Source organism: Heloderma suspectum, chromosome 2 (genome assembly GCF_057233095.1).
Source record: "Heloderma suspectum isolate Gila_16-S chromosome 2, 16-S_ref, whole genome shotgun sequence".
Classification (NCBI taxonomy): Eukaryota; Metazoa; Chordata; class Lepidosauria; order Squamata; family Helodermatidae; genus Heloderma; species Heloderma suspectum.
The window spans coordinates 340,080,321-340,092,589 of record NC_139459.1 but is presented as its reverse complement, the minus strand read 5'-3'; the positions used below and the strand labels follow the sequence as shown (position 1 = coordinate 340,092,589).

At 46.4% G+C, this 12,269-nt stretch overlaps 1 protein-coding gene across 4 annotated transcripts in view; it reads left to right on the top strand.

Moving 5' to 3' along the window:
- Nucleotides 1-12,269, top strand: part of LOC146355167 (zinc finger protein 692-like) — a 31,046-nt gene that overhangs the window by 5,469 nt on the left and 13,308 nt on the right. For 2 of the 4 annotated variants that reach the window (XM_084840721.1, XM_084840722.1), the window contains 5 exons: nucleotides 466-671; nucleotides 2,381-2,412; nucleotides 4,862-5,395; nucleotides 8,526-8,580; nucleotides 10,409-10,552. In XM_084840721.1, the coding sequence (XP_084696847.1) occupies nucleotides 481-671; nucleotides 2,381-2,412; nucleotides 4,862-5,395; nucleotides 8,526-8,580; nucleotides 10,409-10,552 (956 nt within the window). In that variant the 5' untranslated portion in view covers nucleotides 466-480. Of the gene's footprint in view, nucleotides 1-465; nucleotides 3,733-4,861; nucleotides 5,396-8,525; nucleotides 8,581-10,408; nucleotides 10,553-12,269 lie in introns of all 4 variants that reach the window. The other 2 variants (XM_084840723.1, XM_084840725.1) reach the window with 1 other exon arrangement.

Genomic DNA, 12,269 nt, shown 5'->3' with positions numbered 1-12,269 from the left:
AGCCCGTCTGGAGGACTGCAGCTGTTTTCAGGATGGACGGTGGTTAGGGAGTGGTTAGTCTAACCATGCTGCGGACCATGGTTCTGTGTTTGGGAGCACATGCGTGGTGGGAGCACATGGGATGGTTACCGGTAACCATCATGCACCATGCTTAGCCTAACCAGCCTTCCCCAAGTTATGTCTGAATAGGGCCAATGTCTTCATCAGTGGTCTAGTACATAAGCAATGGTCTAGTAAAAGGTATATCAGAAAGTAGGAAAGCATATATGTACAGCCATATTTTACAGGCCAAGTTCCTTGCAATTACATATGTTCTTCATCATCACCGTTTCACCCATCCTGGTTGTGATGCTGTCATACCGTCCAAGGTCGGGACATCTTTCCTGTTTTGTTTGAGATGCCAGCATATGACAGGCTTGTGGCTTCCTTGCAGATCATTAACGGGATTGTTGTTGTCTTTCTCAGCAAGGTGGCTTTGAGATGATGGAACCTGGGCGCCAAGGCCGCCAGCGGGCCTCCGAAACAATCCGCAAGCAGAAACGCAAGGAGCTGGATGCCCGGCGCAGCAAGTGCCGCATCCGTATTGGCACCCACCTGGAGCAGTGGTGCCAGCTGAAGGAGCAGCTAGGTTTTTCCTTGCACTCCCAGCTGGCTAAGTACCTCCTCGACAGGTGAGGGTCTGTGTGTGCGGACAATTGCTGACCTTTGCTCGATTTGTCTAAAGGTAAGCTGGTGGTCAAATATTAGATGTGCGTGCATTTAATATTAGAGTTACATGCATTTCAGTAATTTGCTATCTGTGGGTGAGTAATGGCCCTTTTGCCACTTCTAGGAGATATGGCAGCCCTACAAAGGAGAGGGGGTGGGCATGTTAATGGGAGGTTAGTATGCATAGCTTTAGGCAAGTGTTACTGAGAGGCTCAGCCTTGCTGCCATTTCGAAGTATCTCCCTAGCACAGGGATGGGTAACTTTTGACCTTCCAGATGTTGGACTACAAGTTAGATAGTGTGTATTATCATACTCGTGTAGACAAAAAAAGGTGGCACCAGATGCAATTGTCTCTTAGCCTTAGCGCCTCGCCCCACTGCAGTATGGAGATAATACGGACTTAATGTACATGGTGGTTGTAAGAATTACTGAGGCCTGGTTTAAAGGTGTGGGTTTAAAAAAAAAATTAAGAGTTTATTGATTTTCCAAATACAAAGGTAAATATACAAAAGAAGAAATTACATCAAGTTTGAATCTAGTTGTTGACAGAGGGTAGTATGTTTAACATATTTGTTTCCCCTTTACAGGCAAAAATACAGGTGAAATCGACTGGTTGCTCCATTTTCTCCCATTTTCTAAATGTTTCTTCATCATAGCAAATTATACATAGGCTCTTCCCAATAATATGGGGAAGGGTTTGATTGATGTTGCTGCACATGCCCCTGATTTGTGTATGAAATGGAAAGGCCTGATTTAAATGTAAACAGCTGTGTACAATTCCATTCATAAGGTCTGTGCAGGCATTTCCTGCGCATGTGTAGACCCAAAGCGTGATGGGGTGAGAGCGTACACGTGTGCTCCGCCCCCAAGCATCCCCAAATCCCCAGCTGCCGTACAGATCATTGCATGTTGAGCATAAAGGTCTGAAGAGGGCTTTATAAGCACATTCATAAGAATATATAGGAAGCTGCCTTCTACTGACTCAGACCATTGGTCCGTCAAGTGCAGTATTGCTGATACTGAGTGGCAGTGGCTCTCCAGAGTTCCAGGCAGGATTCTTTCCCAGCTCTCCTACCTGGACATACTGAGCACTGAACCTGGGATGTTCTGCATGCAAAGCATGTGCACTACTACTGAGTCACGGTCCCTCCCATTACAAATCTCCCATGATTGGAAACCCGGATAAGGCAAGGTTCTCAAATGCGCTTATAGAGCCCTCTTCAGACCTTCACACTCAACGCATGATGGCCTCAACAGCAGCCGGACATGCAGAAACCGGGGGGGGGGGGTGTTGCATGCATGCACACATCCCCCTCCCTACTTCAGCTCTAAGCTTGTGCAGCCAAACACCGGCATAGTGTTACAGTGTTGCATTCTAACTGGGTTTGTGGTGCCTATAGTTGCAGCCTTAACTATCAGAGTTCTACGACATGCTAATTTAGCACATGTAGGCACCTGCAAACCCACACGGGAAAGTTGTTTTGCATACCTGGCATCACATTTAAACTGGACCTGGGATAAAATACGTGAAGCGCTTTGAATGCTCTGAAGTGCTATAATAATTATAATAATAATAATCACTTTGTTTGCTGAAAGCAGCTATAGATATTATTATCAATCAAATGCAGGTCAGTGTGTTCTGTCCCTTCACTTATTCTGTTTCTCGTGCAGGTACAGTTTGCATGGCTCAGTGCTGAAAACAGGTGAGAGTCCCTGCAAGATTCTCTGAAGATTATAAGAGGCCTTTTCATATTAATAATTTATTTTTCAACAGGTGTCATTGGTGTTTTGTGTTGTTTTTAACAGATTGCCTGCTTGCCCACACAGATAAATGTTCCATGTGGTAGCTTGCAGGATGCTACTTACTTGAAACAACTGGACAAAGGGCTAATTGTAAGATGCGTCATAGCCTGTCCTGTCTCAAAAGCTCAGGCAAGCTGTGCAAATATTGACAATGTCTTACTGAGGTGGAAAGGAAATGAATCCGAATCTATGAAAGAGTCACAGTGTAATTTGTCATCTACATGGGAGCAGTGATGTAGAGCAGGAGTAGGCAAAAAATAGATCTCCAGATGTTTTGAACTTCAACTCCCAGAAGCCCCTGCCAGCTGGTCAGGAATGTTGGGAATTATAGTCCAAAACTTCTACTGCCTGCCCACCCCTGGTGTAGAGTGGTACTTACTTCTGACTGCATAGGTTCAACTTGTAAAATGCACTGAGCTTTAACAAAGGATCTTCCGCCAGCTGAAAGGCAGCCTTTGTTTGTATTTCTAATTAAAAGAAGTATTGCCATTTAAGTTAGTAGAGTGAAGTGGAAAGCCCATTAAAGAAGAGGAAAAAAGTATTCACCTGTTACTTTCCTTATTCTCTGACTCCCTCTATGCTAATATGTCACAAAAAATAGTAAAACTTGAAAGCCTCATTATCACCTCACTTTCTCACCAGCCCAATTACTGTAGGCCATGACATCACTGCTTCTTCTCTAAAAAATGTCCCAGAGCTGTGCTCTCCTTCATTTATCCTCCATTGTACCACTGTGTGAAAGATATGTGTATATCTTTTAAAACCAACATTTGTGCCAAGAAGCTCTTTAAAAAGAGAGAAACAGAACAAAAAGTGTTAGTTTGGGGGCTTGTAATACTTCACTGAAACTAGGACAAGAATCAGCTGTAATACCGTCAGGTATACCTGCCATCAAGTTCTCAGCAGATGACAAAAACAGGTGTCATTTAACTTAGGAATCCTAGGATGATCATCACCTACTGCTGTTGTGAGCAGGCACTGTACTATTTCGCATGCGTTTAAGCTGTAATGTCACAGACTGTTTGCTTGCATTTCATGTCCATCTAGCCTCACGGTCTACGGAATGAATTTGTCAGTCTTTAAGATGCCACAAGAGTCTACCTTGTTTAAGATGACTTACAACACCATGCATGCCAACTCAGAAGTCAGTCCCACTGAATCCAATGGCACTTACTCCCAAGTAATTGTGCATAGGATTACAGCCTTAGTCTACATCAGAGGTAAGCGACCTAGTGCCCTCTAGATGTTCTGAACTACCAAAATCCCTGACCTCTGACAATACTGGCTGGGGCTGATGGCAGTTGTAGTCCAAAGCACCTGGAGGGCCCCAGGTTGCTACCCTGGTCTACTTGTTCAGAAAGAGCAAATATATGAGCACTGTGTCACTTCTGAATGCAACTGGGAGATCTCATCACTGACTGTTCTATCATATACAAAGGCCCTGCACATAGAAAACTAGCCCATTAAGGGAAAAGTAGGCTAAGGCTCTTCACCTGCTTTCTGAATTGGTACAATCCCAGGAGGACATTTCCTGGATGCATAAATCAGGTCTCCGTTTCTAGTAATAATTGTGAATACAAATATTGTATGACAAGTATATCCACTACTGCAGCATGGCATCGTTGGAAGCTGCCTTCTACCTAGTCAAATCACTGGACCACCAAGCTCTCCAGTGGCAATCCAGTTTGACAGACAGTATCTCTCTAGGGTTTCAGACAGGAGTCTTTTCTTTCCCAGTCCTAGCTGGAGATGGCAAGGATTAAACCTGGGACGTTCTGCTTGCAAAGCATGTGCACTGGTACTGAGCTGCAGCCCTTTGGGTTCATTAAAATATTATGTAACTTCAGTTAATACCATGCAAATGAAATCTGCAGATTACCTGAGGACCTCTGGTTGATTTTCAACTTGACCCTTGGATGCTGAAGGTGGCCGAACAAATTACTTGGCTTCAATTATAATATTTACGTATATTTTGTTTCAGTGGAACTCTTGCTGGGTTGGAATGAGTAGTGGATTTAGCAGCAGTTCTAGCAGCTATGGTTTTCTTTTTCTAAGCTGAGCTGTGGTGTACCCTGAATCCCCAAACATCCCATCATCAACACATTCTTACTGAACATCACAGCACTGAAACCTTATACTTAGGACTGTGATGGATTATGACCATGCTGGCTGGGAATGATGGGAGTTGCAGTCCGGCACATCTAGCGGACACCAGGTTGAAGAAGGCTGGATTGTGGTGTGCAGCAGGATACTTGCATATGTGTGTATGGAAGGAACGTTGCTGTTCAAGCTCAGCCTAGCAGATCTCTCTGCACTGTTTTTATTCTCTCTCTCTCTTGCCCCCCACAGGACAGGATAGCTCCAGTGCTGTTCCCATCCCTCTTCCTCCCAATGCACTGCAGCACCTCGTTGTCCTTTCTCACAATCACAGCCAGGAATGTGGCTTCATCCCTAACGTGAAGTCCTCCTTGCTGGAGCAGAAGACAGTAGTCCCAGGCAGCAGCATGGTATGGGAGTGCCTGGCTGGCCACACTTTCTCTTGGAGCCCCCTGCCCACCCCACAGACCTGCACGCAACCCCCCTGCAAAGCGGCCTCCAGAGGCAGAGACGAGGCGGAGAAAGCCGTGAGTTCCAAGCCCAGCCCCCCACCCTCCCCCATCATCCAACGCCGGCGCTCCCTCCGCAGGGCAGCAGCAGCCCATGCCTTTTCCTTAGCGCTTGCTTCCGACTCACCATGTCCAGTGGACGAGGCAGAGCCATCTTCCCGAGAGGATGGGGAGGGCAGTGCGGACAGAGAGAGAACAGCATGCATGTCTCCTGGCAGCGGAACAGGCCTGTGCGAGGAGGCAGAATTGCTGAGTGGCAACAACACTGACGAGACAGGTGAGGGAGCTGGCAGGCCATAGGAGGCGGGAGCCGAGTCCGCAAACTCGGACAGCCAGGGATTGCGGAGCTCCACTGGGGTCGAGGCTCGGGAGGGCGTGGCAAGGGAGTGTTGTGGAGGGCAATGTTGAGGCGTGAGAGTCCATGGTAGATGCACTATGAAATGACACCAATAAGTGTAGTAGCCCATTACTTATAGGAATCTTCCCAGTCATGATCATAGTACACGTTGCAAAATACGGTCTGTAAAGTGTAACTTTGTAGTCCTTGTGGCTGTTGGGAAACTGAAAGTATCTGGCCCGTTACTGGTAAATGATCAGGAACCACCAAGAATCTGAGTGCGTTTATAATTGCTATGATGGATCTTTCTGTCCTTCCTTTCTGTTCCTCATCTGACTGTGTATTTAGATTGCAAACCTGTGGGTAGGGCTGTGCCATTGACTATATTGTTATATACTGTACACAGGGCCAGCCCTACCATTAGGCAGGGTGAGGCTGCTGCCTCAGGTGGTAGATGCTGGGAGGCAGCAGCAAGGTGTTCAAGGAGAGAACTCTGTGCCTTGCAGCCTGCTCTGTGCCCCCTAAGTTAACCTGCTGCCTTCAAGTTCAGTGGAGAATGTTGTTCCTTCATTAGTGTGGAAGACAGATTCATCTGCCAGTCCAGTCAGCTTTTGTATGGGAGGGAGGCGCCATCTTGTCCTTCACCTCAGGCAGCAAATGTCTTGGGCCAGCACTGATTGTACAGCATCTTGTTTTTGGCTGTGTGAAGGTTTGAGGCCTACAGAGGCAAAGGGGGGAAATGGTCAGGCGTAAAGGCCTGGGGGTTTTGTTGGGAAGGGGTATCCCTGAGAGGAGTAGTTTCATTTCCCTGGTTAAGTTTCAGTTTGATTTCCCCAGTTAAGTTTCATTTCTTCAGGTTTGAAACAGTACTTTCAGTTTTGGGAGAGGAGGGTATATAAAGAGAAAGAGAAAGCAGTAAGTGCAGGGTCAGGAAGAGCAGCACACAAAGAGGGAGCAGGAAAAAGTAGCCTGAAGAAGTCTAAGTGCAGCTAGGGTAGAGGTACTTGGGTTTTGCAACTTTTATTTTCTCTTAATGCCTTTTGTATCACTTGGCTTGACTGTGTAAATGCCTTTACTTGTGATTTGCTTGCTTTAATTTACCAGCAAACTGTTGTGGTTAAACCCTGTGTCTAGAGTGTCAACCACCCCACGCCTACAGCCTTAACCCCATGTTATTGGAAAGGGGAAGGTAAAATAAGGAAGGTGGGACTCTGAAGGAGGCAAGAGATCCTGAAGGAGTTGCTCAGGGGGTCCAGGTCATAAGGGGAACCTTGATAGGTTGCTTAAGAAATTATTATTATTATTATTGTTATTGTTATTATTATCCCGCCTTTTTCCCAGTACTGGGACTCAAGGGGCTTTACAACATTAAAACTTATACAATTAAAACCTATAAATAGAAGTATACAAAAGTTAAAAATATAAATAAATATAGTATCATCATTACTATGATTACTACTATACTAACTACTGTTACCAGTCCTGCCACCTCACCCCTTTCTGGCCAAATCACTTGAGCTGTGATTGGCAAATCTGATCTCAGTTCTTAGTCACATAGCAATGTTCTGGTATGGCAGGAGCAGAAATGAATAGTATCCCTGGTACTAAATTTGACATTTTTGCAAAATGGAGCAATAGTGGCAGATGCAAACAGAGCAGAGAAGGAGGAATGGAATCTGTAAAATGAGAGGGCTGCAGGGAATGGTAGGGAAGTTTACGCAGAGTCCGGGGAAAGGTAGGCCGGAAGCTATGAAGAAGCTCCTTACCCACAAAGTCCTGGAGAGCTTGCAGTGCCGTCAGAGCTTTAAGAATGCTTTGTGAGTCACATGTACTGCTTCGGGCCTGTTGCCAGAAATCTGGTGGCCAGGGAGCTAAGAAGGCACTGAATTAGCGAAGAACGGCCAGAATACAAACACAGATCACCTAACATATTTCATGTTATTAAATTGTATCAAATATTAGAGCCAATGTGCTATAACTCTTAAAGTGTTGGACTGGGAGTCGGGAGATCTGGGTTCTAGTCCCCGCTTGGCCATGGAAGCGCAGTGGGTGACTGTGGGCCAGTTGCAGACTCTCTGCCCAATCTACCTCACAGAGTTGTTGGTGTGAGGATAAAATGGAGAGGAGGAGGATTATGTACACTGCCTTGGGTTCCTTAAGGAGGAAAAAGGTGGGATATAAATGTAATAATAAATAAATAATAAACTACATCAAATTTAGTTTTATAACATTTAAAAACACGCTCGTGCTTGTCGGTTATGGCAGTGATTTTGCACTGATTGGACAGAACACTAGAAGGCAGGAGCAAGATTACTTCTTAGTAAGCAATTGGGTACAATATCGTTTGCACATGTTTTCTTATAAGTCCACAAGTAAACTGGCTAGAGATTTACTTCTTTCTTTAAAAAGAAAAAGAAAAAAAGAAAGCATAAAATACAGGGAGGTACCTGGAATATATCCATGAGGAGGCCAGGAACCCTCCCCTTGCAGCTAAGGGTCTGCACTTCCTTCAGTTTTTAAAGCTGATATCCACAACCATAAGATCTAGAAACAGGCATTGGGGGGAGGGGGGTTAAAGCTGGGCTTTCTGGTTTTGGAAACACTGGATACTTTGAGAGGGATGGAAACTATAGAACTAGCCTTGACTTAACAGTCTTACAAATAAATCCACAGATATTACTGGACTACAGAAATGCTTCCTAGCCTGGTTGCCTGCCCAAACATATACCCCAGGGGAACAAGAAAGAAAACCATCTCCTTCAGTTTTCAAACACTTCTATGTGTGATCACTAGGAGGCGATTCTTACTCACCAGAGTTGACCAGACAAGGGACTATTAAAAACAAACCAAAAAAGAAGCACCCCTATTTAATAAAGAAAATGATCTTTAAAATGTTACTAGATGTGCATGATTATGCTTTGGTTTCAGTGGGGTCTTTTTATGTCCTGTCTGTTTTGCTTCACTGGCTGAACACCCCCTAATTTTCTAGGGCGCAAAGCCTGCAGTCCTGCTGATCACATTCTGCGGCTGCTGTCACCCAGGTCTGACGGTGCCATGTTTTCTCTTGCAGCTGCTCCCTCAGAAGAGATTCCAGGTAGCACAGAATTAATCACAGGGCTGGAAAGGTAAGTTCTTCACTTATGTCCTCTCAGCTTCTCCGAGGCGGCTTAGATATGTGCATGGTTTGCTTGCTGTATACCACACACAGTTCTTAAGTAGCCCGAGGGAAGATGGGAATGGGGCTGCAGGCTGATTGATGGTCTCCTCAGGAGCCGGTGGCACAAGCTCCCCGTTTTGGGCTTTTTTGCTTCTGTCTTCCCTCAGGTCACACTTCACTGGCAAGCCCGCTCTGGTTCTGCACTCATCCGTTTTTGGTCAGATGTCCAACTTTATTCAGATCACTGAGTTCATCAGGAACAACCAGTTCTTCCTGTTTCCAGCAGAAGCTGGCTACAAGGACCAGCATGGCCCTGATTGGCTGGTCCTTGTGGCATTCATCAAGCCACTCCCAGACCAGAGCAATGTTTCAAGATGATAAAACATCAACTAAAAAGGGGGAGACATACCAGGCCCATCAGAACCTAGGAAGTTGCCTTATACTGAGTGAATATGTGCAATAGTGAAAACGTTTAAGATGTCATTTAAAACATAAGTTACTGATCATTATTTGAAGGAAAGAGCATCTGTAACGTTTTCTTTTTAGCAGGTCACGCTTAATTGTCAGCCTTCCCCCCAACAAAGACAAAGGATCAACTAAAGTAGCAGTGTTGAACCTCTTTCTGCCCAAGAGCCAAATTAAATTTTAGAGATGCTCTTGGGGGCCACATTCCAGTAGTGGGCAGGGCTGAAGGCAAAGGAGGGGTCACATGCAAAAGTGGGTGGGGGCCATGTACCAGCATATTTTAGCTTGAAGCTCTTACTGCCAGTAACTAAGCCTTAGGAGAGACAACCCCAACTCAAGTGTTTTGCCGTGGAGCGAAGGACATATGCCACCGCCCCATGCCCTTTCCCCCTCCCTGCCGCCATGCACTCTTCCCCCCGTTGACATCTTGCATCAGGTCTCACGAGAGCTCAGTCAACTGGCCAGAGCCCCACAGCAGCAAAGCTAAGGGGAAGGGGGGAAGCACAGTGTGAAGGAAACGGGGTAGGCGGCTGCTCCAGAGAGCCCCGCCAGCTGCTCTCTTGCTACGGCAAATGCCACAGCAGGAGAGTGGCTGGCAAGGCTTTCCAGAGCACCCACTGGGGGCAGCGGTGAGCCCTCCTGGTGCCAAGTGGGGCGTGGCACAATTTGCCGCCTGATGCTGGCACTTCAGTTTGCCTCATAATAGGGCCAGCCCTGAGGAGAGGCATTGCAACCCTTTAGAAAGGAGAAAAATTGGGAAACCACCAAATGATAGGTGGTGGAGGGAGGAATGGGAACCACATGGAGAAGTGAGTGTGGCCATGTGGGGACACCGGGCAGGCGGGATTAGGACCCTGAGCCTGAGGTCCAACACCCCTGAACTAAAGCTTTGGTGGTTTAATCTACCAGTTATCAGTGCAGCTGTGCTAAAAAAAAAAAAAAATAGCCCTTCCATGTTTAGAGGGAATGCAGATGTCTGACTGTCAGGTGCCTGACCAAACAGCAGGCCATCACTTCCATAATGTCCTGCTCATGGGCTTCTCAGAGCCATCTGGCTGGCCTCAATGGGAAGAGAATGGTGGGCCAGATGGGCCTTCAGTGTGATTTGATAGGGCAGTTCTTATGCTAAATTGGACCATAGAGGCATAGAGGGAGATGTTCCTGAAGGGGCTGAGGGAAAGAAAGGCTGGACAAGCATCGTCAGTGATGTATTAGTTATGGGGGATTCTTCTGCCTTTGAAGCCGGGCTGAACTTGATGATCTGAGATCCATTTCCAGGTGCTCTGCACCCCTCCTACTCATTTTCTTTTTTGGGGGGTAACTTTTTCCAGCACTTTGACTGCACCAGAAGGGACACCTGAATCACTGCTTGACCAACCAGAGGAGGGGGGAGGAGGAGAGGATTTGGCAGAGGAAGACGACCTGGCATACACAGATGACCTGCGAGATGAGAATTACCATCCTTCCCTAGACAGGTAAGGAGTTTAGAGAGAGCAGCTTCTCATTCAGTGTGGGGGGCATGAAAAGCTGACAGAGGAGGTATCTATTTATTTTTTCATTTGGATACTTTTAAACTCAGTCGTCACAAGGTGGCATGCATAATAAAATAGATGAGATAGAAAGATTACAATTTAAAAGCCCAGATCAATCAAACAGTTATACAGCAGTAGCACCCAATGAATTAAAAATACAGACCAGTTAAAATAAGGTACCTCAGCAGCAAGACACAGAAACTAAATACAATTCTGATTTGCAGGTACCTCGAACAAGGGAACAGCCTCGTAGTGTGATTCTTTCCATGCAAACTAAAAGACCAGCACTGGTCTGGCATTTGCCACTCCTGCAAGTGTGGGCTGATGGAGACAAAGGAGGGATTGGTGTGAGAAGGGTGTATATGTACTTGCAAACTGCATGAACTCTTGGTGCCTGGGCAGCGTATAGGCTGGACCAAGGGGCGGGGGGGTCTTCATGAGAATGGAATGAGAAGTGCATTGGAGTATTACCCAGGTTTTCATGGAATCGGCTCTGGTCCGTCAGGGGCACACGAAGCAAGAAAAGCCGAGTGTACAGTACGATTAAAATCTGGTTTTCAGGGGTCACACAGCACTTGAAAGGAACATACTTCTGGGTGGGGTGGGGGGAATAGAACTGAATGTCATCAGATTGGCAGGGGCTGCTCAACCAATGGAAGAGGCTTGTTTGCCCCCCCCCCCCCGTCCAGGCTCCCCCATGCCACTACATTATTATGAATGGAGAGCAACTTATTCACAATTCTTAAGTCTCCCTTCTGCTACTATATTATTTCCCACCCCCTTTTCCTCAACGTGCACACTTTTGCCTTGAGAATCCAAAATCCCCAATTCTGGAGTGCAGCATCTGAAGGCTCCCCATGAAAGCAGCCCAGGCTCTCAAATTCACCCCATTCCAACACTCTGCCAGGGAATTATTGCTTCCAGCCTCCCTTTCTACCCCCGCTTTCTCCTTTTCCCTGCTCGCAATGAGATGAGAAGCTCTTGATTCACTGCAACTTTACATAACAGATAAACTACAGAACATCAAAGAAGCACAGCATCTGAGATACGGATTTCAGGGAGAAGCGAAAGAGTGCTCTAGAGCAAATTAATAAAGGTAGCCTTTAACCCTTTAAAAGCTTTAGCGATTTACCATGGCTCCCTATGCACTGAGATCTGTTAAAGATTCATTGTGGGGGAGCGAGATTTATTTCTTACTTCAGAGTAAACACGCACAGAAGGGGGCATATGGGGAAAACACTTCAATTGGGGAAACAGGAGGGAGTGGGGCGCCCCACCCCCTTGACCATGTCACTGCCAGGCCACAGGCACGCCCAGGATTTAATGTGGAGGGGGTGGCACATGGCACACTGTGGTAAAACTGCCAGGGAGCCACTTTCAGTAAAAAGTTGGAATAAAAGGAGTTTCAGAAAATGTGGCTTTTCAAGAGGGAAGCGGCGGATTGGTTGTGGATTGGTCACGACATCATCTGTCGCAAGGGACCTCAGACTGCTCTAACTTCACAGTAAATCGTTCATGAAGACATCCCCCAAGTTGGAGCTGATGAACAAGGTTCGTCCAGTGCAATGGTCTGAAGGCATATGATGTAGCCACCTTGCTAAAGCTAAGCAGGTTTAGGTGTGGTCAGTGCCTGAATGGGAGACCTCCTCCATAGAAGTGT